We start from the raw sequence: 27750 nt of genomic DNA, 5'->3' as shown, positions 1-27750 counted from the left end.
AGTAGAGTATTGCCTTACATGTTGTTGTTGTTGTTGTTGTAGTTGTCGTCGTCAGTCCTGAGACTGGTTTGATCCAGCTCTCCATGCTACTCTATCCTGTGCAAGCTGCTTCATCTCCCAGTACGTACTATACAGTCTACATCTTTCTGAATCTGCTTAGTGTATCCATCTCTTGGTCTCCCTCTACTATTTTTACCCTCCACGCTGCCCTCCAATACTGCTCTCCAGTATTGGATTGCCTTACATACTAGGGCTGAAACTTTCTGGCAGATTAAAACTGCCTATCGCGGGCAAGTGCTCTACCATCTGAGCTACCTGCCGGGTACTGGCAGAAGTGAAGCTGTTAGGACGGGGCGTGAGTCGTGCTTGGGTAGCTCAGGCGGTAGAGCACTTGAACGCGAAAGGGAAAGGTCCCGAGTTCGAGTCTCGGTCCGGCACACAGTTTTCATCTCCGCTGCAGAGTGAAACTCTCATTCTGGACGCCAGGGCTGTCGGTAAAACATCAATATATCCATACATTTTCCAAAATATGTCATTATTTACCGGCGATATACGTATCACTAATATGTCGATATATGGATATCGAAATGGCAACATCTAGTGCCGATATACACTCCTGGAAATGGAAAAAAGAACACATTGACACCGGTGTGTCAGACCCACCATACTTGCTCCGGACACTGCGAGAGGGCTGTACAAGCAATGATCACACGCACGGCACAGCGGACACACCAGGAACCGCGGTGTTGGCCGTCGAATGGCGCTAGCTGCGCAGCATTTGTGCACCGCCGCCGTCAGTGTCAGCCAGTTTGCCGTGGCATACGGAGCTCCATCGCAGTCTTTAACACTGGTAGCATGCCGCGACAGCGTGGACGTGAACCGTATGTGCAGTTGACGGACTTTGAGCGAGGGCGTATAGTGGGCATGCGGGAGGCCGGGTGGAGGTACCGCCGAATTGCTCAACACGTGGGGCGTGAGGTCTCCACAGTACATCGATGTTGTCGCCAGTGGTCGGCGGAAGGTGCACGTGCCCGTCGACCTGGGACCGGACCGCAGCGACGCACGGATGCACGCCAAGACCGTAGGATCCTACGCAGTGCCGTAGGGGACCGCACCGCCACTTCCCAGCAAATTAGGGACACTGTTGCTCCTGGGGTATCGGCGAGGACCATTCGCAACCGTCTCCATGAAGCTGGGCTACGGTCCCGCACACCGTTAGGCCGTCTTCCGCTCACGCCCCAACATCGTGCAGCCCGCCTCCAGTGGTGTCGCGACAGGCGTGAATGGAGGGACGAATGGAGACGTGTCGTCTTCAGCGATGAGAGTCGCTTCTGCCTTGGTGCCAATGATGGTCGTATGCGTGTTTGGCGCCGTGCAGGTGAGCGCCACAATCAGGACTGCATACGACCGAGGCACACAGGGCCAACACCCGGCATCATGGTGTGGGGAGCGATCTCCTACACTGGCCGTACACCACTGGTGATCGTCGAGGGGACACTGAATAGTGCACGGTACATCCAAACCGTCATCGAACCCATCGTTCTACCATTCCTAGACCGGCAAGGGAACTTGCTGTTCCAACAGGACAATGCACGTCCGCATGTATCCCGTGACACCCAACATGCTCTAGAAGGTGTAAGTCAACTACCCTGGCCAGCAAGATCTCCGGATCTGTCCCCCATTGAGCATGTTTGGGACTGGATGAAGCGTCGTCTCACGCGGTCTGCACGTCCAGCACGAACGCTGGTCCAACTGAGGCGCCAGGTGGAAATGGCATGGCAAGCCGTTCCACAGGACTACATCCAGCATCTCTACGATCGTCTCCATGGGAGAATAGCAGCCTGCATTGCTGCGAAAGGTGGATATACACTGTACTAGTGCCGACATTGTGCATGGTCTGTTGCCTGTGTCTATGTGCCTGTGGTTTTGTCAGTGTGATCATGTGATGTATCTGACCCCAGTAATGTGTCAATAAAGTTTCCCCTTCCTGGGACAATGAATTCACGGTGTTCTTATTTCAATTTCCAGGAGTGTATTTATTCTACTTTATATTCTTTGCGCAATTTTCGGTAAATATTTGAAATTGTTCTTTTGAAATGGGAGTAGAGCATAATTTCTCTTTCACTGTGTGTAGGAGTCTTACTACTTTTTGAGCTTTTGTCGTCCAGTCTTTCTCTTTGATTGTGTGAAGCACGTATATGTAGCACAAAAGAACAACTCCGATTGCACTGGTACTGAGGAGGGGGAGGGGAGGGTGTCGATATGAATAGAATAACAAGATTTGCGATGTGAAGGAGTAACACACCAAATGCGTCAAAAAAACAAAAACAAAAAAACAGTTTTAATGCAACTAGTGTTCTTCAGATCGGTATTCTTCTAAAACAGTTGCCGAACTGATGAACAAAAATCTTGTCCTTGCGTTGGGCGCAGACGTGTGAGGGGAGCTTCTGACGTAATCTGCGACGTTTAAATCCATGACGCAGAGATACTAGAACTGCTGGTCGCTGGCGTATGCAGATACGGAAAAAAAACAAAAAAAACAGAGAAATCGACATGAAATGTTCCGGACGAATCCGATATGTGACAGAACCGAAAGTCGGGCCCCTCGGATGCCGTTTTTTGTGCCACTTACCTGTAGTTACCATTGTTAGCAAAGTGTTTATGTCCAAGCGTGAACATGCATCACTTTCCTTTCAAGTTTTGCTCGAAGGGGAATAGGCAAACTGCTAGCTGGTTGATGTACAGAATTGTACAGAATATCTAATAATAAATCAGTACTTACATATACAGCCGTAAAACTGGCAGTGTATTTACAATGTGCCGCCGTTATTTTTTATAAGTCATTACGTCGATATCTTTTTTTCGATTTATCGTAGGCCTATAATGATATTTTTTAAAATATGGATGTATCGGATTCACGGTGTTGTTAATAATATCAACAGTCCTAGTCCGCACACCAGCTGCTTCCAAAAATTTTGCGAATTAGACTTACTCTTCAGTCAAGTTTCTTAGATAGCTTGGTGCACTGTTATTTGAATGTCATGGACCGATCCAGAGTTAGCTTTCTTTGGGCATCTTAATTACTTAGGGGGAAAGCTGCAGCCTCATTTTTATTCGGGTTATGCTGGTCTCCATTAATAGAAGTAATCATTCAGTTTCATCAGATCACTGGAGTCCGTATTTGGCATGCCATAGGTGCACAAGTTAAACAGAATGTGGCGAGAACTGATCCCTGAGGCAGGCCATTACAGACATGTTCAAATTATTAGACGAAACGATTATTTTTGATACTTTTAAGTTTTCTGGTGTCAAAATAGGAGAGAAAAGTGTAATAATTGATGGTTTGATTGATGCTACGAAATTTCCCTTAAAAGCAACTGCCAGATCACTGAATTTTTCACATTTGGTAACATTTGTCATTTTCCCTCCACATCGTGTTAGCTGTCCGTGTACATGCTTTGAAACAGTGTTTACAGTAATGCATTATGTTTCTGTGGTGTACTTCAGTTTGTTATTTATTCTATCAACTTCTTGCTACATTAACAAGACAGTATAGGGACTTATGAACTTGCATGTTTTTATCTGTAGGAGTAAATCGTGGAGTTTCCAAAGAAAGTGAGGTTATGGGGAAGGCAAAAGATGTTTCACCTCGGAAAGTTTTGGCTGTGGTAGCACACCTTGCTGAAAATCGTTAAACACAGCAAGAAATTGCTGACATAATGAGAATATGTCACGGAAATTGCTGACATAGTGAGAATATGTCACAGAAAACTGACAGCAGAATCAAACTTTCAGTGCAGAAAGGTGGTGAATACAAGCCAAACAGGAAAGGAAAATGTGGATGTAAAAGAAAAATCAATCCTAGAACAATGAGAAGACTTACATACATGGCAACAATGAACCATAAACTTACTTCTGCACACACGAGCCATCAGCTGAACGGCTTGTGTCTTGACGTTTCACCTGTGAGAGTGAGGAGAAGGCTGATATAATGTGGTTTAAAGGCATGCCGCTCAAGGAGAAAACAGAAAATCACACCTGCCATGAAAACCAAAAGATTGCTGTGTGTTAAAAAACTTCAGGAGCAGATAAGTGAGGACTGGGCTAAGGTATGCGCAATGATATGGTAAATTAAGTGAGTCTGATCTCTAAAGTTTGGACTTTTGCCTTGAAATTGTGATGTTTTATTATTACTGAAGAAATCCGCATTTGAATTTTGGGACTGTTGAGGTCTCCTATGCTAGTATTCCCAACTTTTCTAACTTGCAACTATATACACCTGCTTAAGGTATGCTTCAGTGATGAATCTGTGTTGGAAGAAAGCAGCCAATATGTTCGTCGCAGACCTGGAGAACAGTTCAAAGCTGAGTGTGTGCAACAGTGTGTGAAGCATCCAACTCCCGTTATGGCCTGGAGTGTTATATCCGTGGAAGGTCCTGATAGATTACACATTTTTGAAGGGACAATGAGGTGAGAACAATATAAAGAAATTCTTGAAAAGGAACTATTCCTCCAAATAGATGAGTGATTTCGTAATAAAGATGCCATTTTTATGCATGATGGGGCATCGTGCCACAAAGCGAAAAGTGTTTCCAAGTGCTTAGAAGAAAAGCAACTGAAAGTGTTGCCCTGGCCAGGGAATAGCCCTGATATGAACCCTATTTAAAATTTATGGGCTATTGTGAAACAGAGGATAAGGAAATTTGCAATAACCACCAAACAAGATCTCTTGGAGAAACTAAAGGAAATCTGGTACCATGACAATGATATTAAAATGTCATGTGAGAAGTTAATAACAACTATGCCAAACAGGATAAAAATGTTGATTAAGAACAAAGGCATGCATACAATGTATTGAATGTACAAAAATCATCTGTATGTGGATGTAAATGTGTAATAAATTTAAAGTTTTGGAAAAAATGTCTTTAGTCCAATAATTTGAACACGTCTATATTTATATGAGGTGCGACAATAAAGTAATGAGACTGATGTGAAAAAAATGTTACTTACCGTTTTAGTCAAGTTTAGTGTTGTCTCCTTCAGAGTAGTTCCCTTCTGATAGCACACGCTTTTTCCAGCGCTTCTGCCATTGACGGTAACATTTCTGGAACTCATCTTCTGTATTATCCTCCAAGACCCTCTTGTCACAGCTTTTTGGACCTCTTGGGTTGTTTGAAAATTGTGTCCCTTGACGGCCGTTTTGATTCTTGGAAATGAAAAAAAGTCGCACAGAGCAATATATGGTGAATAAGGTGGCAGTGGTAGTACTGAAATTTGTTTTGAAGTTAAAAATTGCTGCATTGACAGAGCAGTATGGGATGGCGCATTATTGTGATGCAGAATCCAATTATCAACAACGTTGGCACGGACACAAAGAACTCTTTTTATGAAGTCTTTCTAAAATTTCTTTGTAGTATTATTGGTTAACTGTTTGTCCGGGAGGCACCCACTCTTTATGGTTCAAAAGGCTCTGAGCACTATGGGACTCAACTGCTGTGGTCATAAGTCCCCTAGAACTTAGAACTACTTAAACCTAACTAACCTAAGGACATCACACACATCCATGCCCGAGGCAGGATTCGAACCTGCGACCGTAGCGGTCGTGCGGTTCCAGACTGTAGCGCCTTTAACCGCTCGGCCACTCTTTATGAACATTTCCCTTGGAATCAAAGAAACATACAAGCATGCATTTCGTTGACGGTCGTCCACTGCAGTCTTCATTTTCAACATTCGTTCTGGCTTCACTAAACATTTTATGCCAATGAAAAACTTGAGCTCTTGACGTAACCTCCTCTCCAAAAGCCTTCTGAAGCTTACCGTAAGTTGTCGTCGCGTTTTCACCAATTAAATGCAAAGAGAAATGGCATACCGTTGCGCAATATTAAGCGGTTCCATTTCCTTGACGAGAGACACAAACACGTGTTAACTTATTGCGGCACAGCTCACGACTGAGCACTTTCATCGATGTGCCGCTTGGACTAGAAGCAGCTTATAGACCGAGGTCAAAGATATTATGCCTATGCAAGCCTGCAGGGTTGCCACATATTGCAAAGAATATCAGTCTCATTACTTTATTGTTGCACCTCGTAGTTCCTCATCTGTTAGCTTGCCCATTATACAGGGTGTTACAAATAGGTACAGCCAAACTTTCAGGAAACATTCCTCACTCACAAATAAAGAAAAGATGTTACGTGGACATGTTAGAGCTCATTTTAGTTTCGGCAGTATGTACTGTACTTCCTCGATTCAACGCCACCTCAACCCTCTTGACTTTCATTTATGGGGGCATTTGAAAGCTCTTGTCTACGCCACCCCGGTACCAAATGTAGAGACTCTTCGTGCTCGTATTGTGGACGGCTGTGATACAATGCGCCATTCTCCAGGGCTGCATCAGCGCATCAGGGATTCCGTGCGACGGAGGGTGGATGCACGTATCCTAGCTAACGGAGGACATTTTGAACATTTCCTGTAACAAAGTGTTTGAAGTCACGCTGGTACGTTCTGTTGCTGTGTGTTTCCATTCTATGATTGATGTGATTTGAAGAGAAGTAATAAAATGAGCTCTAACATGGAAAGTAAGCGTTTCCGGACACATGTCCACATAACATATTTTATTTCTTTGTGTGTGAGGAATGTTTCCTGAAAGTTTGGCCGTACCTTTTTGTAACACCCTGTAGAGGGTTACTGGTTATTATGAATATATGAAAACATGTAAATCCTAGGCAATTGTGGAATGTGAAAACTGGAGTGATAGCGACTATATTTTGGGCAGGGGGAGGGGAGGGGTGACAAACTAAGAAAGTCCAACCGATGCTCCCCTCCCTAGAACCCAACCCTAGATTAGTGCTTGTAAGGCGATACCGGCTCCAGAATGACCATGTTTAAAATAGTCAAGGACTTTCAACTTTCAGGTTGACAACATCTCCAACTTACAGGGTTATTACAAATGATTGAAGCGATTTCACAGCTCTACAATAACTTTATTATTTGAGATATTTTCACAATGCTTTGCACACACATACAAGAACTCAAAAAGTTTTTTTAGGCATTCACAAATGTTCCATATATGCCCCTTTAGTGATTCGGCAGACATCAAGCCGATAATCAAGTTCCTCCCACACTCGGCGCAGCATGTCCCCATCAATGAGTTCGAAAGCATCGTTGATGTGAGCTCGCAGTTCTGGCACGTTTCTTGGTAGACGAGGTTTAAACACTGAATCTTTCACATAACCCCACAGAAAGAAATCGCATGGGGTTAAGTCGGGAGAGCGTGGAGGCCATGACATGAATTGCTGATCGTGATCTCCACCACGACCGATCCATCGGTTTTCCAATCTCCTGTTTAAGAAATGCCGAACATCGTGATGGAAGTGCGGTGGAGCACCATCCTGTTGAAAGATGTAGTCGGCGCTGTCGGTCTCCAGTTGTGGCATGAGCCAATTTTCCAGCATGTCCAGATACACGTGTCCTGTAACGTTTTTTTCGCAGAAGAAAAACGGGCCGTAAACTTTAAAATCACTGAAAACAAGTTTCGCACTGAACGCATCCTCTTCCACGAGCTGTTGCAATCGCGCCGAAAATTCAAAGCGTTTGACTTTGTCATCGGGTGTCAGGGCTTGTAGCAGTTGTAAACGGTAAGGCTTCTGCTTTAGCCTTTTCCGTAAGATTTTCCAAACCGTCGGGCGTGGTACGTTTAGCTCCCTGCTTGCTTTATTCGTCGACTTCCGCGGGCTACGCGTGAAACTTGCCCGCACGCGTTCAACCGTTTCTTCGCTCACTGCAGGCCGACCCGTTGATTTCCCCTTACAGAAGCATCCAGAAGCTTTAAACTGCGCATACCATCACCGAATGGAGTTAGCAGTTGGTGGATCTTTGTTGAACTTGGTCCTGAAGTGTCGTCGCACTGTTATGACTGACTGATGTGAGTGCATTTCAAGCACGACATACGCTTTCTCGGCTCCTGTCGCCATTTTGTCTCACTGCGCTCTCGAGCGCTCTGGCGGCAGAAACGTTTTTCTACGTATCTGCAGTGTGTCGTGACCATATGTCAATGAATGGAGCTACAGTGAATTTATGAAATCGCTTCAATCATTTGTAATAGCCCTGTACTTCCGTGCCAACGTGAAAAAATTTTACCTCATTCTCGTAGCGTCGCTGGGAAAAATCGACCTGAAGAAGGCACGGGGTGACACTGCGAATCCGTTTGGTGCAAGTGAGTAGCGGCGCTGGTAGAAAGCGTGTCGTGGTTTTTCCTCGCCGGTGTTCCTGCTCCGTCGCTTGAGCCGCGTTTCCGGCGTGCCGGCTGACTAGCCGAGGCTGTGAGACCGCCCAGCTGCATCACGTAGCTCCCCTGCCGTCACGCTGACTTCTTGCTCCGTCCGGCACGGGGGCAGCCGTCGCTCGTCTGATTGGAAACGCTACCCGCAGCTATTATGCGGCCGGTCGCTTTCTTTGCGGTCACACTTTCACGGGTCCAGTCCGGCCAGTGTACGGGCACGGCAGAGGTTCTTCATTAGCTGCTAGAATGCCTTCAACCTAAGGGGAGTACGCACGTCCTATACCTACAGTGTTAAATTTGCAATCTTGATGACCTATTATCTCAGAATCTTTGAGAGATAGAGATCTGAAATTTTTAGGAAGTACACTACTGGCCATTAAAATCGCTACACCAAGAACAAATGCAGATGATAAACGGGTATTCATTGGACAAATATATTATACTAGAACTGACATGTGATTACATTTTCACGCAATTTGGGTACATAGATCCTGAGAAATCAGTACCCAGGACAACCACCTCTGGCCGTAATAACGGCCTCGATACGCCTGGGCATTGAGTCAGAGCTCGGATGGCGTGTGCAGGTACAGCTGCCCATGCAGCTTCAATACAATACCACAGTTCATTAAGTGACTGGCGTATTGTGACGAGCCAGTTGCACGGCCACCATTGATCAGATGTTTTCAATTGGTGAGCGATCTGGAGAATGTGCTGGGCAGCGCAGCAGTCGAACATTTTCTGTATCCAGAAAGGCCCGTACAGGACCTGCGGTCGTGCATTATCCTGCTGAAATGTAGGGTTTCGCAGGGACCGAATGAAGGGTAGAGCCACGGGCCGTAATACATCTGAAATGTAACGTCCACTGTTCAAAATGCCGTCAATGCGAACAAGAGGTGACCGAGACGTGTAACCGATGGCGCCCCATACCATCACGGTGGGTGATACGCCAGTATGGCGACAACGAATACACGCTTCCGGTGTGAGTTCACCGTGATGTCGCCAAACAATGATGCGACCATCGTGATGCTCGACTGCTAGTGATACGAGGCCGTTGGGATACAGCACGGCGTTCCGTATTACTCTCCTGAACCCACCGATTCCATATTCTGCTAACAGTCATTGGATCTCGACCAACGCGAGCAGCAATGTCGCGATACGATAAACCGCTATCGCGAAAGGCTACAATACTACCTTTATCAAAGTCGGAAACGTGGTGGTACGCATTTCTCCTCCTTACACGAGGCATCACAACAACGCTTCACCAGGCAACGCCGGTCAACTGCTGTTTGTGTATGAGAAATCGGTTGGAAACTTTCCTCATGTCAGCACGTTGTAGGTGTCGCCACCGGCGCCAACCTTGTGTGACTGCTCTGAAAAGCTAATCATTTGCATATCACAGCATGTTCTTCCTGTCGGTTAAATGTTGCGTCTGTAGCACGTCATCTTCGTGGTGTAGCAATTTTAATGGCCAGTAGTGTAGTACTTGCAGTGGATCCTGGTGCATTTTGGAATTCCTATGTGATGGTCTGGATAGATGTCTGCCTATTACACATTATGACCCTCTTCAACTGTCGGCGGTCTCTGTCAGTCAATAAATGAGATCGGCCTGTTGCGTTTTTGTTGTACTTCTCCTTTCACGTTTCCACTTCACTGTCACATCGGAAACAGTGGACCTAGGGATGTTTAAGAGTGTGGAATTCTCGCGTACAGGCGTATGACACAAGTGACACCCAATCAGCTGACCACGCTCGAAGTCCGTGAGTTCCATGGAGCGCCCCATTTTGCTCTCTCACGATGTCTAATGACTACTGAACTCGCTGATATGGAGTACCTGGCAGTAGGTGGCAGCACAATGCACATAATGTGAAAAACGTTGTTTTTGGGGGTGTCCAGATACTTTTGATCACATAGTGTATCTGGGAACCTTATCCATATCATCTGATCTTTGTCCAGTCTGCACTGGGACACGATGTCAAGAGCTTTTCGGAAATCTAGGAATATGGAATCTGACTGTTCTCACTCCATCCATGGTTTGTAGGATATCGTGTGAGAAAAGGGCAACCTGAGTTCCAAGGGAACAGTGGTTTCTAAGTACAGGGAGCTGAGATTAACGTGTTTGCCTACCATGTAGCGGGCCCGGGTTCGATTCCCGACCCGGTTGGAGATATTCTCCGCTCGTGGACTGTGTACAGGGTTATTACAAATGATTGAAGCGTTTTCACAGCTCTACAATAACTTTATTATTTGAGATATTGTCACAATGCTTTGCACACACATACAAAAACTCAAAAAGTTTTTTTAGGCATTCACAAATGTTCGATATGTGCCCCTTTAGTGATTCGGCAGACATCAAGCCGATAATCAAGTTCCTCCCACACTCAGCGCAGCATGTCCCCATCAATGAGTTCGAAAGCATCGTTGATGCGAGCTCGCGGTTCTGGCACGTTTCTTGGTAGAGGAAGTTTAAACAATGAATCTTTCACATAACCCCACAGAAAGAAATCGCACGGGGTTAAGTCGGGAGAGCGTGGAGGCCATGACACGAATTGCTGATCGTGATCTCCACCACGACCGATCCATCGGTTTTCCAATCTCTTGTTTAAGAAATGCCGAACATCATGATGGAAGTGCGGTGGATCACCATCCTGTTGAAAGATGAAGTCGGCGCTGTCGGTCTCCAGTTGTGGCATGAGCCAATTTTCCGCGGGCTACGCGTGAATCTTGCCCGCACGCGTTCAACCGTTTCTTCGCTCACTGCAGGCCGACCCGTTGATTTCCCCTTACAGAGGCATCCAGAAGCTTTAAACTGCGCATACCATCGCCGAATGGATTTAGCAGTTGGTGGATCTTTGTTGAACTTCGTCCTGAAGTGTCGTTGCACTGTTATGACTGACTGATGTGAGTGCATTTCAAGCACGACAACGCTTTCTCGGCTCCTGTCGCCATTTTGTCTCACTGCGCTCTCGAGCGCTCTGACAGCCGAAACCTGATGTGCGGCTTCAGCCGAACAAAACTTTATGAGTTTTTCTAGGTATCTGTAGTGTGTCGTGACCATATGTCAATGAATGGAGCTACAGTGAATTTATGAAATCGCTTGAATCATTTGTAATAGGCCTGTATTGTGTTGTCCCCGTCTTCATTTCATCGTCATCACCGGCGCGCAAGTCGCCCATTGCGGCGTCGACTGAAATAAGACTTGTAACGTGCCGGCCGAACTTCCCTGGATTGTGCCTCTCGGCCGTCAGTGCCTCAGATCATTTCATGTCAATGATTTCTAAATCCGTGATTATTTGTGGACAGAAGCTTCTCCGTCTCTAGTAAATTTATTACATTCGAACTGAGAGAATGTTCGATTCTGCAGCAAACCCATGTTAAGGATACTGGTCTGTAATTATGACGGTCCATTCTTTTACCCTTCTTATATACAGGACTCGGCGGCGCCTTTTTACAGTCTGTTGGCGAGAAATTCGCGATAAGTGCGAGCTAAGTAAGGGGCCATTGAGCCGATAAGCAGAAGATAAGTAGGTGAAGCGCTCTAACTACAGGGTGTTTATCAACGTTCTGACGATTTCAAATTTGAATAACACAAAATTATCGCGAAAAAAGTTGGACATTTTACACAAGGTACAATATTCATTCAAGTTTACTTACTGCATCGAACAAATAACGACCATTCGTGGCTACGCAATACTCGAGGCGTTCACACAGTTTTTGAACACATCTTTCGTAACTACTGGAGGAATTCGGGAAATTTCGTGCGAATTCGATCTTTTATATGTTGCAAGCTTCGAGGCCGGTCGTTTGGGCACATATTAATAACGAACGTCGCAGACTTAATCTGTATATTGTTACGCACACGTTCGATGTCCTCTGGAGTTTGGACGGTTTTCCGATCGCCGGCTGACTGGATTCGACGCACTGGCAGTTGCACGGAAGCATCAAGTACAGCTGAGTATTGTTCCAAGAGTAGGAATTGTATATTGTGGATGAGTCTTGAAATGTTTACGAAAAACACACTGCGCGCGCACGACAGATTCGCCGTAGCGAAAATTGCATTCCACCGCGAATGCACGATGTACCTTCGACCTGTATACGAGCACTGTTCAAAGTTCCGGAATTTTGCCCACAAAATGTTTCTACGTTTAGCTTTTACACTGAAGAGCCAAAGAAACTGGTACATCTGTCTAATATCGTGTAGCGCCCCCGCGAGCACGCACTAATGCCGCAACACGCGTGGCACGGACTCGACTAATGTCTGAAGTATGAAAGTTATCTAAATAAATAAGAATATTGCGTGAAGTATTCTGTCTCTGGTTGTAAACCTGAGCTGTGATAGTAAATCAGCTGTCGCAAACTGAAGGCAAAGCTGCACTGTAACACTAACTGATTGTCATAAGGAAACGAGAAGCGTTTCATATTGTAGAAGTTGGCAATTTTCAACACTATAAACTGCCTGAGTAAATTTCTTGGACATGAAACCTAGAGACATTGGCTTTGCAAAATTTGACGACGAAAACTGTCTCTCAGTAACGTAAGTTGGCCCTGATTGAGTAAATAAAACAAAATACAGGGTGGCGCACGAAATGTGTTACCATTTTGTTTTTGAATATAAACTTTATTGTCAGTACACTCTGAAAGGAACCTATACTACAATGAAGAGCCGTCCATGCAGATTTGTTCTAACTCAGCACGTGCTCAATACGTCCACCATTTCAACTTCCTTCAGACGAACACTGAAGTTAGTGATTACCTACGGCACATGTCTTCCTTAATTTCACTACAAGCTTGAAGAATAAGTCTTCTGAGCTCCATTAAATCACGTGGACGTTTCGGGAAAATTTTTTCCTTTAGGTACCCCCAAAGAAAATAGTCACACGGATTGTGGTCTGGACTATTGGGGGGGGGGGGGGGGCAGTTTTGTCCGTCATTGAAGCGACCTGGAAACCTGAGTGAAATGATCCGCATGTCGAAATGCTCGTGTAAAAACTCCGACACAGTGTTTGCATTATGTGGCCTTGGTCCATCTTGCACGAACCACTGCGTGTTGAAGGGCAAGGCAGTAGCAACAAGCTGTGGAATGAAGCTATTGTGAAGCATGCTCAAATAACGCTCGCTGTTCACAGCTTCTTCAAAGAAAAAGGGTCCAATAAGTCTGGAAATTGCTGCCCACGCTGTAATCCTCGGAGCATAATGTTGTCGTTCATGAAGCACTTCTGGGTTTCCAGTGGCCCAAAAGCGTACATTCTGTTTCTTAACCACACCGTCTAAATGAAAGTGTGCCTCGTCTGAAAAAACGTTGTTGAGAGTTTCTTCCCTATCCTCCGCCCACTGAGCAAACAGTAGTCTCTGCTGCTTGTGTTCTTGCATGAGTTTCTGTGCACAGGTCATCCTGTATGAGTACATATGGAGGTCACTTTTAAGAATGCGTTGAACGGAGCGTCTGGATATTCCCAGTTGCACTGCTGCCTTTCTACACGATTTCCCGGGACTTGTCTGTACAGCAGCTCGTACCGCTTCAGTATTCTCCGGCGAACAAACGGGCTTAGGCCGAGGTCGCTTCGCTTCCAATACTGTTCCGTCCTGTACAAATTTATCGTACAACCTGTGGATGGTCTTCTTGCAAGGAACCCATCGTGTGTTAAACTGTTGTCGAAAACGCCTCTGAGTCACAACAAGGCTTTTCGTTTCATGAAAAACTAACACAATTGCCGATCGTTGCTGTGTCGTCAGTCTTCCATTGTCAGCCATTGTTGCTTACTAGTCTCCTAGCGGCAGTATCGTGAATTACGCGTCATTTCGTAACTCATTTGTTTTACCAAGCTCTGCTGGTACTGCTGTAGAGATCCGAGCGGGATGTCTCATGTGCGTCGTAAATTGTGAAAGAAAGAATTTGTAACACATTTCGTGCGCCACCCTGTATTTTCTCCTTACCTCTAATCTGCGAAAATCTGGATAACGCGTTGTAGTACTACTCTGTCTTGCTCGCCGCTATGCTAAAGCTGCAAAGGTAGCGTTCTCGCTTCCCACGCCCGGGTTCCCGGGTTCGATTCCCGGCGGGGTCAGGGATTTTCTCTGCCTCGTGATGGCTGGGTGTTGTGTGCTGTCCTTAGGTTAGTTAGGTTTAAGTAGTTCTAAGTTCTAGGGGACTGATGACCATAGATGTTAAGTCCCATAGTGCTCAGAGCCATTTGAGCCAAAGCTGCAAAATACTGCATCTGCGCAGAGAGACTCGAGAGTTTCAATGAGTTCTCTGTTTTCCAAATCGGACATACTTTGTTGCATCATCCATTAAAAAAGAATTGTAAGAGAAAGGTTGGCAAGAAAATGGAATATGCACATAAATGACAAAACACTGTTTTCTTCGTATATTGAGAAAAAGTGCTCAAGGCAGATTTTAAATGTTATGAACTTCTCAGTATCCAACAAATACACTTTCCTATCTCTCAAATCTAACAACTTTCAGTACAATAACCAAGTTTTTTCGATGGCGCAGCAATAGTAAAAAATAATATCATTATTGTACACTACTGGCCATTAAAATTGCTACACCAAGGAGAAATGCATATGATAAACGGGTATTCATTGGACTAATATGTAATACTAGAACTGACATGTGATTACATTTTCACGCAATTTGGGTGCATAGATCCTGAGAAATCAGTACCCAGAACAACCACCTCTGGCCGTAATAACGGCCTTGATACGCCTGGGCGTTGAGTCTCAAACAGAGCTCGGATGGCGTGTGCAGGTACAGCTGCCCATGCCGCTTCAACACGATACCACAGTTCATCGAGAGTAGTGACTGGCGTGTAGTGACGAGCCAGTTGCTGGGCCACCATTCACGTTTTCTATTGGTGAGAGATCTGGATAATTTGCTGGCAAGGGCAGCAGTCGAATATTTTCTGTATCCAGAAAGGCCCGTACAGGACCTGGAACATGCGGTCGCGTATTATCCTGCTGAAATGTAGGGTTTCGCCGGGGTCGAATGAAGGGTAGAGCCGCAGGTCCTAACACATCTGAAATGTAACGTCCACTGCCGTCAGTGCGAACAAGAGGTGACCGAGAAGTGTAAGCAATGGCACCCCATACCATCATGCCGGGTGATAAGCCAGTATGGCGATGACGAATACACGCTTCCAATGTGCGTTCACCGCGATGTAGCCAAACACAGATGCGACCATCATGATGCTGTAAACAGAACCTGGATTCTTCCAAAAAAATGACGTTTTGCCATTCGTGCACCCAGGTTCGCGAGTACACCATCGCAGGCGCTCCTGTCTGTGATGCAGCGTCAAGGGTAACCGCAGCCACGGTCTCTGAGCTGATAGTCCGTGCTGCTGCAAACGTCGTCGAACTGTTCGTGCCGATGGTTGTTAAACGTCCCCATATGTTGACTCAGGGATCGAGACGTGGCTGCACGATCCTTTACAGCCGTTCGGATAAGATGCCTGTCATCTCGACTGCTAGTGATACGAGGCCGGTGGGATCCAGCACGGCGTTCCGTATTACCCTCCTGAACCCACCGATCCCATATTCTGCTAACAGTCATTGGATGTCGACCAACGTGAGCAGCAATGTCGCGATACGATAAACCGCAATCGCGATAGGCTACAACCCGACCTTTATCAAAGTCGAGGCATCACAACAATGTTTCACCAGGCAACGCCGGTCAACTGCTGTTTGTGTATGAGAATCGGTTGGAAACTTTCCTCATGTCAGCACGTTGTTGGTGCCGCCACCGGCGCCAACCCTCTGTGAATGCTCTGAAAAGCTAATCATTTGGCTATCACAGCATCTTCTTCCTGTCGGTTAAATTTCGCATCTGTAGCACGTCACCTTCGTGGTGTAGCAATTTTAATGGCCAGTAGTGTATTTACCAACACAGTTGAAGTTCGACTCCACTCGCTACGAGAGCTGAACATTGTCTGCTTTACTCAAATACAGGTAAACTTCGACTGCTCCCCTGCGCCCTAGCGCAGCTCAAAGATGCGATATAGCTTACATCGCTTCTCGCTCGCAATCGGTTCAGATACCAAAAATGCACATACCAAAATTATACATGACACCTATCAAGTCGTGATGACTGGGGGTTGTGTGATGTCCTTAGGTTAGTTAGGTTTAAGTAGTTCTAAGTTCTAGGGGACTGATGACCATAGATGTTAAGTCCCATAGTGCTCAGAGCCATTTGAACCATTTTTGAACCTATCAAGTATTACTAGAGGGAATTGACACCACGAATCCTGCAGGCTTTCCATAAATCCGCAAGAGTACGAGGGGGTGGTGATGTGGGCTTGCAAGGCATCCCAGATATGCTCAGTAATGTTCAGGCCTGAGGAGTCTCGTGGCCAGCGGAAGTGGCCCCTGAAGCCACTCTGTAGCATTTCTGGACATATGGGGTGTCGCATTGTCCTGCTGGAATTGCTCAAGTCCGTCGGAATGGACATGAATGGATGCAGGTGATCAGACATGATGCTTAGGTACGTGTCACCTGTCCGAGTCGTGTCTAGACGTATCAGGAGTTCCATATTACTCGAACCGCACATGACCCACATCACATTTCATGGGCACTCACATTCTGTAGACGCTTTTTTACTCTGAACTCCGAAACAGTTACCAAAAACTACTTTAAGCAACACCAAAATTTACCAGTTTGTCGCTGGAGGACCCCAACTCTCCGTTTGTTATGCGATATTCCCTGCTGGGAGATGACGTTCAACGAGCATTCGCCATACCCACACCCTGCCATCGGATCGCCACATTGTGTACCCTGATTCGCCACTCCATACAACGTTTTTCCACTGTCCAATCCTCCAATGTTTACGCTTCTTACATCAAGCGAGGCGTGATTTGGCATTGACTGGCGTGATGTGTAGCTTATGAGCAGCCCCTCGACCATGAAATCCAAGTTTTCTCACCTGCCGCCGAATTTCATAGTACTTGCAGTAGATCCTGATGTCTTCCTGTTACACATCATGACCCTCTTCAACTTTCGGCAGTCTCTTGTCAGTCATCAGACGAGGTCGGCCTGTGCCTTTTTCTAATGTACGCATCCCTTCACGTTCCCACCAGACCAGGGGTTCCCTACAAAATTTTCTCGAGGACCCCTTCATCGAGCATGATTGGTACCTTGTCATATCACAGTATCAAGTACCTAAAAAAGCCAAATTGAGAGTCTTTTTATAGGTTTTTTATTTTTGCTACTTAGGAAAAACATTGACATATTTATTATTCAAAAAATATTGAGCGGCCAAAACAAAAAATCTGTTATCATACTAAATATATTTAATATATTTTTTATTCTAATATCATCTTGCGGACCCCTCTGGCATAGCTCGCGGACGCCTGGGGGTCCGCTGGACCACCTGTTGGGAACCACTGCACTAGGCTATCACATCGGAAACAGTGGACCTAGGGATGTTTAGGAGAGTGGAACTCTCGCGTACAGGCGTATGACACAAGTGACACCCAATCACCTGACCAGAGTCGAAATCCGTGAGTTCCGCGGAGCGCCCTATTTTGCATTCTCGCGGTGTCTAATGGCTACTGAGGTCGCTCATATGGAGTACCTGGCAGTAGGTCGCAGCACAATGCGCCTAATATGAAATTTTGGGGGTGCCCAGGTACTTTTGATCACATTGTGTATATGCAGTTAAACTTTAGCATCTGGCATAACGTTTTAATATATTGCTTTCTCACCATTCGCAGACACTTTGCAGACAGTTTCCACGTATATCACTGAATGTACCTGCAAAATTACATCGCTATACGATGTCTAACTGAGGATATAATGACGTGTGGAAATCTAGCTCTACTGAAAGTGGACCGTGTCAGATATTGAACGCATTAAGTCGTTTGTGAGGTAATCACTCTTTCGAAGCTCCAGCAGTAGGAGGTTGGATTGCTCAGAATCAGGGGTGGGCTGATGAGGTGCACGTACGCGCCTAAACTCTAAAAAATTGTTCAAATGGCTCTGAGCACTATGGGACTTAACGTCTGAGGTCATCAGTCCCCTAGAACTTAGAACTACTTAAACCTAACTAACCTAAGGACATCACACACATCCATGCCCCAGGCAAGGTTCGAACCTGCGACCGTAGCGGTCGCGCGGTTTTAGACTGTAGCGCCTAGAACCGCTCGGCCACACCGGCCGGCGCCTAAACTCTGCCTTATACTACACCAGCGAGGAACAAATGCAATTTGGATGTAAATCAGTTCGTGACTTCGCAAATGGTTCTTGCCAAAGCATGTTCAGTAAGGTGTATAGGCTTAGAAATTAACGTTAGCGTATTTTGTTTGTTTCAGATTTTCTGCTGGTCACAGTTGCAACGAACCAGACGGAGGGATACCAGAGGTTTATGAGATCAGCTACCGTCAATCATGTCCCTGTTAAGGTTGGTCGCATCATATGTCATTAATTTTTGACTCACTCATTCGTCATGATCCGTAAATCCCATCATGAAAGGGAACGCTCACGAATCACTACAATCCTTAGTGCTGCTCATGCTTATGCCGTATAACGTTAATCGAGTAAATTAGTAAGTAAGTTAATATTTTGGAAAACGGCTGCTTCATCGCCAATTATATTGTTTAGATCCTACTGGTAGGTGAATATTTACATTGATCACAGAATTTTGCAAACAAACTACACTGCTCAAGACAATTAGGGGATCAGGTGAGATATCATACACAGTAGACATACGGTATCGTATTTTATTCAGATATCGGTTACAGTTGTAATTTGTGTGTGATACAGTACGATATTTTGCTCTCTCAACTCTGTACTTGAGGTTTACATGGCGTTTACGTAGAGCGAGGCACCGTAGGGCTACCATAATAGTGAAACAATGATTCTCGTTGCCCCCTTATACGGTGTGTGATCACCTCGGACGGCCAGTACAGTTACACACATGCGGGGCATGGGCAGCATGTGGTTATCAATCAGCTCTTGGGGGATATTTGGCCATTCTTCCGTGAGTGCAATATCCAGCTCTGCAACCGTTGTGGGAGGTGCCGGTCTGGCTGCCTAGTGCATCCCAGACATGCTCTGTCGGGGTTAAGTCTGGCGAACAAGCTGGCCACTCCATTCGTTCAATTCCCTCAGCTTCACGCTTGTTGTCCACCAGTGCAGCTCTGTGGGGACGAGCGTTATCGTGCACCAGAGGGAACCCATCTCCTATGGCACCAGCGTAGGGCACACCAAAAGGTCGAAGGAGATCTATACCTCTGAGCAGTCAAAATGCCATTCTCAACGGCATAGAGGTCCGTACGTCCGCCAATACTGGCTCCTGCCCACACCATTCGTCCACCAACGTGATGCGGTGATGTTTCCTGCATGTAAGCAGGATTGTTCCGAGTTCCACGTTCTCTCCAAGTCAGAGCGACGATTGTCCAGCTGAACACAAAACCTTGATTCATCTGTGAACAGCACCTGGCGTCATGCGTTACGACTCCAATCCTGATCTTCCTCCGCCCAGTTTCTGCGGGCTAAACGGCATCGTGGTTTTAATGCGACACACACCGTAGGCCTCCGTGGGTAGAGGCCACATTCCCGAAGGCGATGTCGGACTGTTTGTGTTGATATTGCGCGTCGTGTTGCTGCCTGGATTGTGCGTCACAGCTGAGTTGCATCCAGCATCCTGTCTCGACGGGCTGTTAACCAGAGATGACGGCCATCTCTTGCTGATGTTACCCGTGGACCACCTTGGCCTTGCCGTCTCTTAACGGTTCCTGTTTTCTGAAATCGCGTCCAGGTCCTGAAAATAGGGACACTTAGTATCTGCAGCCACCTCCCTGTGTGTCTATCCCGCTTTCAACCGTCCTATGGCTCTCTGTGCCTCAGCTTCGGGGTACTCACGTTGTTGTTGCATTCAAAAAATGGTTCAAATGGCTCTGAGCACTATGAGACTTAACGTCTGAGGTCATCAGTCCCCTGGACTTAGAACTACGTAAACCTAACTAACCAAAGGACATCACAAACATCCATGCCCGAGGCAGGATTCGAAACTGCGAACGTAGCGGTCGCGCGGTTCGAGACTTGAAGCGCCTAGAACCGCTCGGTCACCCTGGCCGGCTGTTGTTGCATTGCACTACCAGCTCAGTATACTGTGGGAACCCAACTGCTTGTGTCATTCGTTTGGTAGGGTAAACACAAGTCAACACCAACCCCCTCTGCAGAAACTTACCGTTATTACCACCAACTCGGTGACCGTAATGTTGCTGTCTCCACTCCATAGAACTGATAGAAAGACCTCGAACCATTTTAGTTTATTCTGCCAATGACAATTCCTTAGAACCTTGATATCTCAACTGATTCCCTAATTGTTTTGACCAGTGTAACTTGTTGGGAAAAACTTCAGGACCGAGCGAGGTGGCGCAGTGGTTAGCACACTGGACTCGCATTCGGGAGGACGACGGTTCAATCCCGCGTCATCGTGATTTAGGTTTTCCGTGATTTCCCTAAATCGCTCCTGGCAAATGCTGGGATGGTTCCTTTGAAAGGGCGCGGCCGACTTCCTTCCCCATCCTTTCCTGATCCGATGGGACCGATGACCTCGCTGTCTGGTGTCCTCCCACAAAACAACCCAACCCAGCTAAAGTAACTTTCGCAGTTAGTGTCACTGCCAAGCAATATAGCTGGATGAAACAAGGACCACACATAGAAAAAAGTGCTGCAGTGTAATACAGAACTGAAAGAAATACGCAATGAGACGAACAGAAATGTCACTTGCGTTCAGAGACAATAATTACACTGAAGTCGCGGCCATTTTTGATCGTTCCTTCGACATGGTTGCTAATAGCGTGTCATCACTACCGACGGCAGCTCTGCAACGTGCTCTCATCCTGGCCACAAAATTGGTAACGAGTTCTTGTTGCAGGGCGTTGCATTCCTCAACCAGCATGGTTGAGAAGTGGTGAGTGGTCGTTCGTGGATGTGGGCGTGCTGCAATACGTCTGCCCAACGCATCCCACACATGTTGGGTAGGATCTAAGTACACTATTGGCCATTAAAATTGCTACACCACGAAGATGACGTGCTACAGACGCGAAACTTTACCGACAGGAAGAAGATGCTGTGATATGCAAATGATTAGCATTTCAGAGCATTCACACAAGGTTCGCGCCGGTGACGACACCTACAAATCTGACATGAGCACAGTTCCCAACCGATTAATCATACAGAAACAACAGTTGACCGGCGTTGCCTGGTGAAACGTTGTTGTGATACCTCGTGTAAGGAGGAGAAATGCGTACGATCACCTTTGCGACTTTGATAAAGGCCGGATTGTAGCCTATCGCGATTGAGGTTTATCGTATCGCGACATTGCTGCTCGCGTTGGTCGAGATCCAATGACTGTTAGCAGAATATGGCATCGGTGGGTTCAGGAGGCTAATACGGAACGCCGTGCTGGATCCCACCGGCCTCGTATCACTAACAGTCGAGATGACAGGCATCTTATCCGCATGGCTGTAACGAATCGTGCAGCCACGTGCCGATCGCAACAGATGGCGCCGTTTGCAAGACAACAACAACCACCTGCACGAACAGTTCGACGACGTTTGCAGCAGCATGGACTATCACTCGGAGACCGTGGATGCGGTTACCCTTGACGCTGCATCACAGACAGGAGCGCCTGCGATGGTGTACTCGACGACGAACCTGGTTGCACGAATGGCAAAACGTTATTTTTTCGGATGAATCCAGGTTCTGTTTACAGCATCATGACGGTGGCATCCGTGTTTGGCGTCATCGCGGTGAACCCACATTGGAAGCGTGTATTCGTCATCACCATACTGGCGTATCACCCGGCTTGATGGTATGGGGTGCCATTGGTTACACGTCTCGGTCACCTCTTGTTCGCATTGACGGCACTTTCAACAGTGGACGCTACATTTCAGATGTGTTACGACCCGTGGCTCTATCCTTCATTCGATCCTTGCGAAACTCCACATTTCAGCAGGATAATGCACGACCGCACGTTGCAGGTCCTGCACGGGCCTTTCTTAATACAGGAAAAAGTTCGACTGCTGCCCTGGCCAGCACATTGACCAATTGATAACGTCTGGTCAATGGTGGCTGAGTAACTGGCTCGTCACAATACGCTAGTCACTACTCTTGATGAACTGTGGTATCGTGTTGAAGCTGCATGGGCAGCTGTAGCTGTACACGCCATCCAAGCTCTGTCTGACTCAATGCCCAGGCGTATCGAGGCCGTTATTACGGCCAGAGGTGGTTGTTCTGGGTACTGATTTCTCAGGATCTATGCACCCAAATTGCGTGAAACTGTAATCACATGTGAGCTCTAGTATAATATATTTGTCCAATGAATGCCCGTTTATCATCTGCATTTCTTCTTGGTGTAGCAATTTTAATGTGCCAGTAGTGTAGCGGGAACTGCCAGACCAGTGCATTTGCCGGATTCCCTCTCGTTCCAAGAGCTCACCCACCTTCGCTGTTCGATAGGGTCGCGCATTGTCATGCATAAATATCTAGTCAGGGCCAATCGCACGCCATATACAGCGTCATAATGACGTTGGCAGATGAGTAGACCGTGTTCAAAGGTTTGGGAGGTCAGAACACCCAAGCAACATTATGCCTCCCCCACACAATGAGAATCAAACCACCGAAACGATCATGTTCGACAATGCTCCTAGGTGTATTACCTCTCGCCATGAGAGCACAGCTATCGGAAATGATCGCTGCAGTGGTTCAGATTTTATGACATGGGAAGGGGTAATGTTGCATGGGAGTACTGACCTCCAAATCTTTCAACATGGTACGCTGACGGGTCAGCGTTATTGTGCCACTATACTCCTTCCCCACAGCGGCGGGTCGGACCGGTCTCTCACTACCCTTTAAACAGTCAGTCCACCTACTTGAATACATTCCAGGCTGTCTGCCCCTTCACTCTGCCATGGTAGCCGAAAAAAGCGGCGTTGACGAAAATTTGACTACAGCCCTACCATGCGAAGGCATCGCAACTCCAGTCAGTTATATTATTTTTGCATGACTTGCTTGAAAAAAGTCTAAAACTTTCTTTATGTTGTTTTATTGTCTTTAAAACACAGAAAACGGGTATCGAGACCGTATTTAATATCCCGAAATCAATTACGCAATGTTACTGGTTGTCTGTTACAAGTTCTTACCTAAAAGCAGCAGAAGATGTTTAGTCCGACCCGATTCTGAGTCTCCTAAACAATCACTGCCGCACGACTATTTACCAGTTGACACACTGAGTCGTTCTTTAGGCTTCTTGTAAAGGGGCGCTTGCCGTAATGTCTCGTAATCCGCAAGAAACACGTCACGCGGAGTTTATGTACCACATGAAATGTTCACATCCTAATATGTCCTTAAATAAATCATTCACAAGATTTCAACATTCACAAAATACCCAATACTGTAGTCGCTCTTTGTCAACGCTACGAGAACCCATCGCCGGTCGATGTGGCCGATGTCGCTGTTCCGGACTTCTCTTCTGTCCATGTAATTTACCCTGGAAGGAACACACATCAAGGATTTACTGAATGATTAATTTGGGTCTGGGAAATGATGATGAGGAACCGGCTGCAGAAGAAGAAAATGTGCATGGTGATCTGCCACCAGTTGAAGGTGACAGTGAAGGTCCTAAATTGTGCTACTGCTAAAGACTCATTTTTTGAATGCTGAAATTTATGACTGCAGTTATCTGTCACCTTATTTATGTCATTTATGACTGCAATTATCTGTCACCTTATTTATGTCATTTCATTGTAGCCATTTTTGTTACTGTTTTTGGTGAATAAAAAAGAAAAAAAGAAAGCGGTTCTAGGCGCTTCAGTCTGGAACCGCCCTGCCGCAACGGTCGCAGGTTCGAATCCTGCCTCGGGCATGGATGTGTGTGATGTCCTTAGTTTTTTTTTTTTTTCATCAGTCTACCGACTGGTTTGATGCGGCCCGCCACGAATTCCTTTCCTGTGCTAACCTCTTCATCTCAGAGTAGCACTTGCAACCTACGTCCTCAATTATTTGCTTGACGTATTCTAATCTCTGTCTTCCTCTACAGTTTTTGCCCTCTACAGCTCCCTCTAGTACCATGGAAGTCATTCCCTCATGTCTTAGCAGATGTCCCATCATCCTGTCCCTTCTCCTTATCAGTGTTTTCCACATATTCCTTTCCTCTCCGATTCTGCGTAGAACCTCCTCATTCCTTACCTTATCAGTCCACCTAATTTTCAACATTCGTCTATAGCACCACATCTCAAATGCTTCGATTCTCTGCTGTTCCGGTTTTCCCACAGTCCATGTTTCACTACCATACAATACTGTACTCCAGACGTACATCCTCAGAAATTTCTTCCTCAAATTAAGGCCGGTATTTGATATTAGTAGACTGCTCTTGGCCAGAAATGCCTTTTTTGCCATAGAGAATCTGCTTTTGATGTCCTCCTTGCTCTGTCCGTCATTGGTTATTTTACTGCCTAGGTAGCAGAATTCCTTAACTTCATTGACTTCGTGACCATCAATCCTGATGTTAAGTTTCTCGCTGTTCTCGTTTCTACTACTTCTCATTACCTTCGTCTTTCTCCGATTTACTCTCAAACCATACTGTGTACGCATTAGACTGTTCATTCCGTTCAGCAGATCATTTAATTCTTCTTCACTTTCACGCAGGATAGCAATGTCATCAGCGAATCGTATCATTGATATCCTTTCACGTTGTATTTTAATTCCACTCCTGAACCTTTCTTTTATTTCCATCATTGCTTCCTCGATGTACAGATTGAAGAGTAGGGGCGAAAGGCTACAGCCTTGTCTTACACCCTTCTTAATACGAGCACTTCGTTCTTGATAGTCCACTCTTATTATTCCCTCTTGGTTGTTGTACATATTGTATATGACCCGTATCACCCTATAGCTTACCCCGACTTTTTTCAGAATCTCGAACGGCTTGCACCATTTTACATTGTCGAACGCTTTTTCCAGGTCGACAAATCCTATGAAAGAGTCTTGATTTTTCTTTAGCCTTGCTTCCATTATTAGCCGTAACGTCAGAATTGCCTCTCTCGTCCCTTTACTTTTCCTTAGGTTAGTTAGGTTTAAGTAGTTCTAAGTCTAGGGGACAGATGACCTCAGATGTTAAGTCCCATAGTGCTCAGAGCCATTTTTCAACCCCTCCATGAAAAACACGACCACACCATAACACCACCGCCCCCGAATTTTACTGTTGGCACTACACACGCTCGCAGATGACCTTCACCGGGCATTGGCTATACCCACACCCTGCCATCGTTTTTCCATTGTTCAGTCGTCGATTGTTTACGTTCCTTACATCAAGCGAGGCATCGTTTTGGCATTTAGCGGTGTGATGTGTGACTTATGAGCAGCTGCTCAACAATGAAATCCAAGTTCTCGCACCTCCCGCCTGTCATAGTACTTCTAGTGGATCCTCATGCAGTTTAAAAAAGAATTCCTGTCTGATGGTCTCGATAGATGTCTGCGTATTACACATTACGACCCTCTTCAACGGTCGGCGCTGTTCCCTTTTGTGCTGTACGTGTCCCTTCACATTTCCACTCCACTATCGCATCGGAAGCAGTGGACCGAGGGACGTTTAGGAGTGTGGAAATGTCACGTACAGACGTATGACACAAGTGACACTCAATCACCTGATCACGCTTGAAGTCCGTGAGTTCAGCGGAGCGCCCCATTCTGCTCTCTCAGGATGTGTGTACTGAGGTCGCTGATATGGAGTACCTAGCAGTAGGTGGCAGCACAATGCACCTTACATGAAAAACTTATGTTTTTGGGGGTGTCCGGATACTTTTGAGCCGGCCGGAGTGGCCGTGCGGTTCTGGGCGCTACAGTCTGGAACCGAGCGACCGGTACGGTCGCAGGTTCGAATCCTGCCTCGGGCATGGAGTGTGTGACGTCCTTAGGTTAGTTAGGTTTAATTAGTTCTAAGTTCTAGGCGACTGATGATCTCAGAAGTTAAGTCGCATAGTGCTCAGAGCCATTTGACCCATTTGGATACTTTTGATTGCATAGTGTAGGTTGATTGGTTTGCTGGGGCAATGGGACCAAACAGCGAAGTCATCGGTCCCATCGGAATAAGGAAGGAAAGAGAAGGAAGTCGGCCGTGCACTTTCAAAGGAAACATCCCGGCATTTGCCTAGAGCGATTTAGGGGAGCAATGGAAACCTAAATTAGGATGGCTGGACGTGGGTTTGAACCGTCGTCCTCCCGAAGTAGAGAGAGAGTCTTATCATCAGCAACAGAGACAGTTAAGTAGTAAAAGAAGTGTAAGAATTCCAAGATCGTGAGAAAGGCCCCTGCGTGATGTTCGATTATCTGCTTCACAGTGTTTGCAGAATTGACAGTGCAATTTTGACGTGACAGACCGGAAGTGATATTGAAAAATTTGTTTTGAGATTTAGAAGCCCATGAAGATGTAGAAGCTGAGAAGGTGCGATTGCTTGTCATCGGAGCTTGAGCATCAGGTGGGCGATGGAGCCAGCTAAGCCATACGCGTTTCTTTTTCACGCGCGTCCGTGACATAATTCACGCCGTCATTGTAGACCACTGCGTGCTGAATGGGGCTTGTTACACGACGCCTTTACGCACGTTGCGTGCCCGAAGACTTCTGCGTTCTCGCGGCGCAAACGCGCTCAGGTGCATTTCATGGGGCACTGGCAACACATGCGGATAACGCGCGTTGCGTCTTTATGATCTGTCAGGGGGATGCTGCCTTCTAGGAAGCAGCCCAGGATCTACGATACTTCAGAAACGGGGCAAAACTTGATAGTGGACGTCAAAAATTAAAAAAAAAAAAAAAAAAAGTTTTTCAAAAATATGTTCATTTTGTAGGGCCCGCCTTTCCGAAGCGTTTCACATATACACTACTGGCCATTAAAATTGCTACACCACGAAGATGACGTGCTACAGACGCGAAATTTAACCGACAGGAAGATGATGCTGTGATATGCAAATGATTAGCTTTTCAGAGCATTCACACAAGGTTGGCGCCGGTGGCGACACCTACAACCTGCAGAGATGAGGAAAGTTTCCAACCGATTTCTTGTACACAAACAGCAGTTGACCGGCGTTGCCTGGTGAAACGTTGTTGTGATGCCTCGTGTAAGGAGGAGAAATGCGTACCATCACGTTTCCGACTTTGATAAAGGTCGGATTGTAGCCTATCGCGATTGCTGTTTATCGTATCGCGACATTGCTGCTCGCGTCGGTCGAGATCCAATGACTGTTAGCAGAATATGGAATCGGTGGGTTCAGGAGGGTAATACGGAACGCCGTGCTGGACCCCACCGGCCTCGTATCACAAGCAGTCGAGATGACAGGCATCTTATCCGCATGGCTCTAACTGATCGTGCAGCCACGTCTCGATCACTGAGTCAACACATGGGGACGTTAGCAACCATCTGCACGAACAGTTCGACGACGTTTGCAGCAGCACGGACTACCAGCTCGGAGACCGTGGCTG

General features: G+C 46.4%; 1 protein-coding gene across 1 annotated transcript in view; it reads left to right on the top strand.

Moving 5' to 3' along the window:
• LOC126108948 (procollagen-lysine,2-oxoglutarate 5-dioxygenase) overlaps positions 1 to 27750 on the top strand; it is a 466456-nt gene that overhangs the window by 85578 nt on the left and 353128 nt on the right. Inside the window, exon 2 of the mRNA XM_049914331.1 lies at positions 18581 to 18669. Within this exon, the coding sequence (XP_049770288.1) occupies positions 18581 to 18669 (89 nt within the window). The remainder of the gene's footprint in view (positions 1 to 18580; positions 18670 to 27750) is intronic.

This window comes from Schistocerca cancellata, chromosome 11 (assembly GCF_023864275.1).
Source record: "Schistocerca cancellata isolate TAMUIC-IGC-003103 chromosome 11, iqSchCanc2.1, whole genome shotgun sequence".
NCBI lineage: Eukaryota > Metazoa > Arthropoda > Insecta > Orthoptera > Acrididae > Schistocerca > Schistocerca cancellata.
This window is presented reverse-complemented; position numbering and strand designations above follow the sequence as displayed.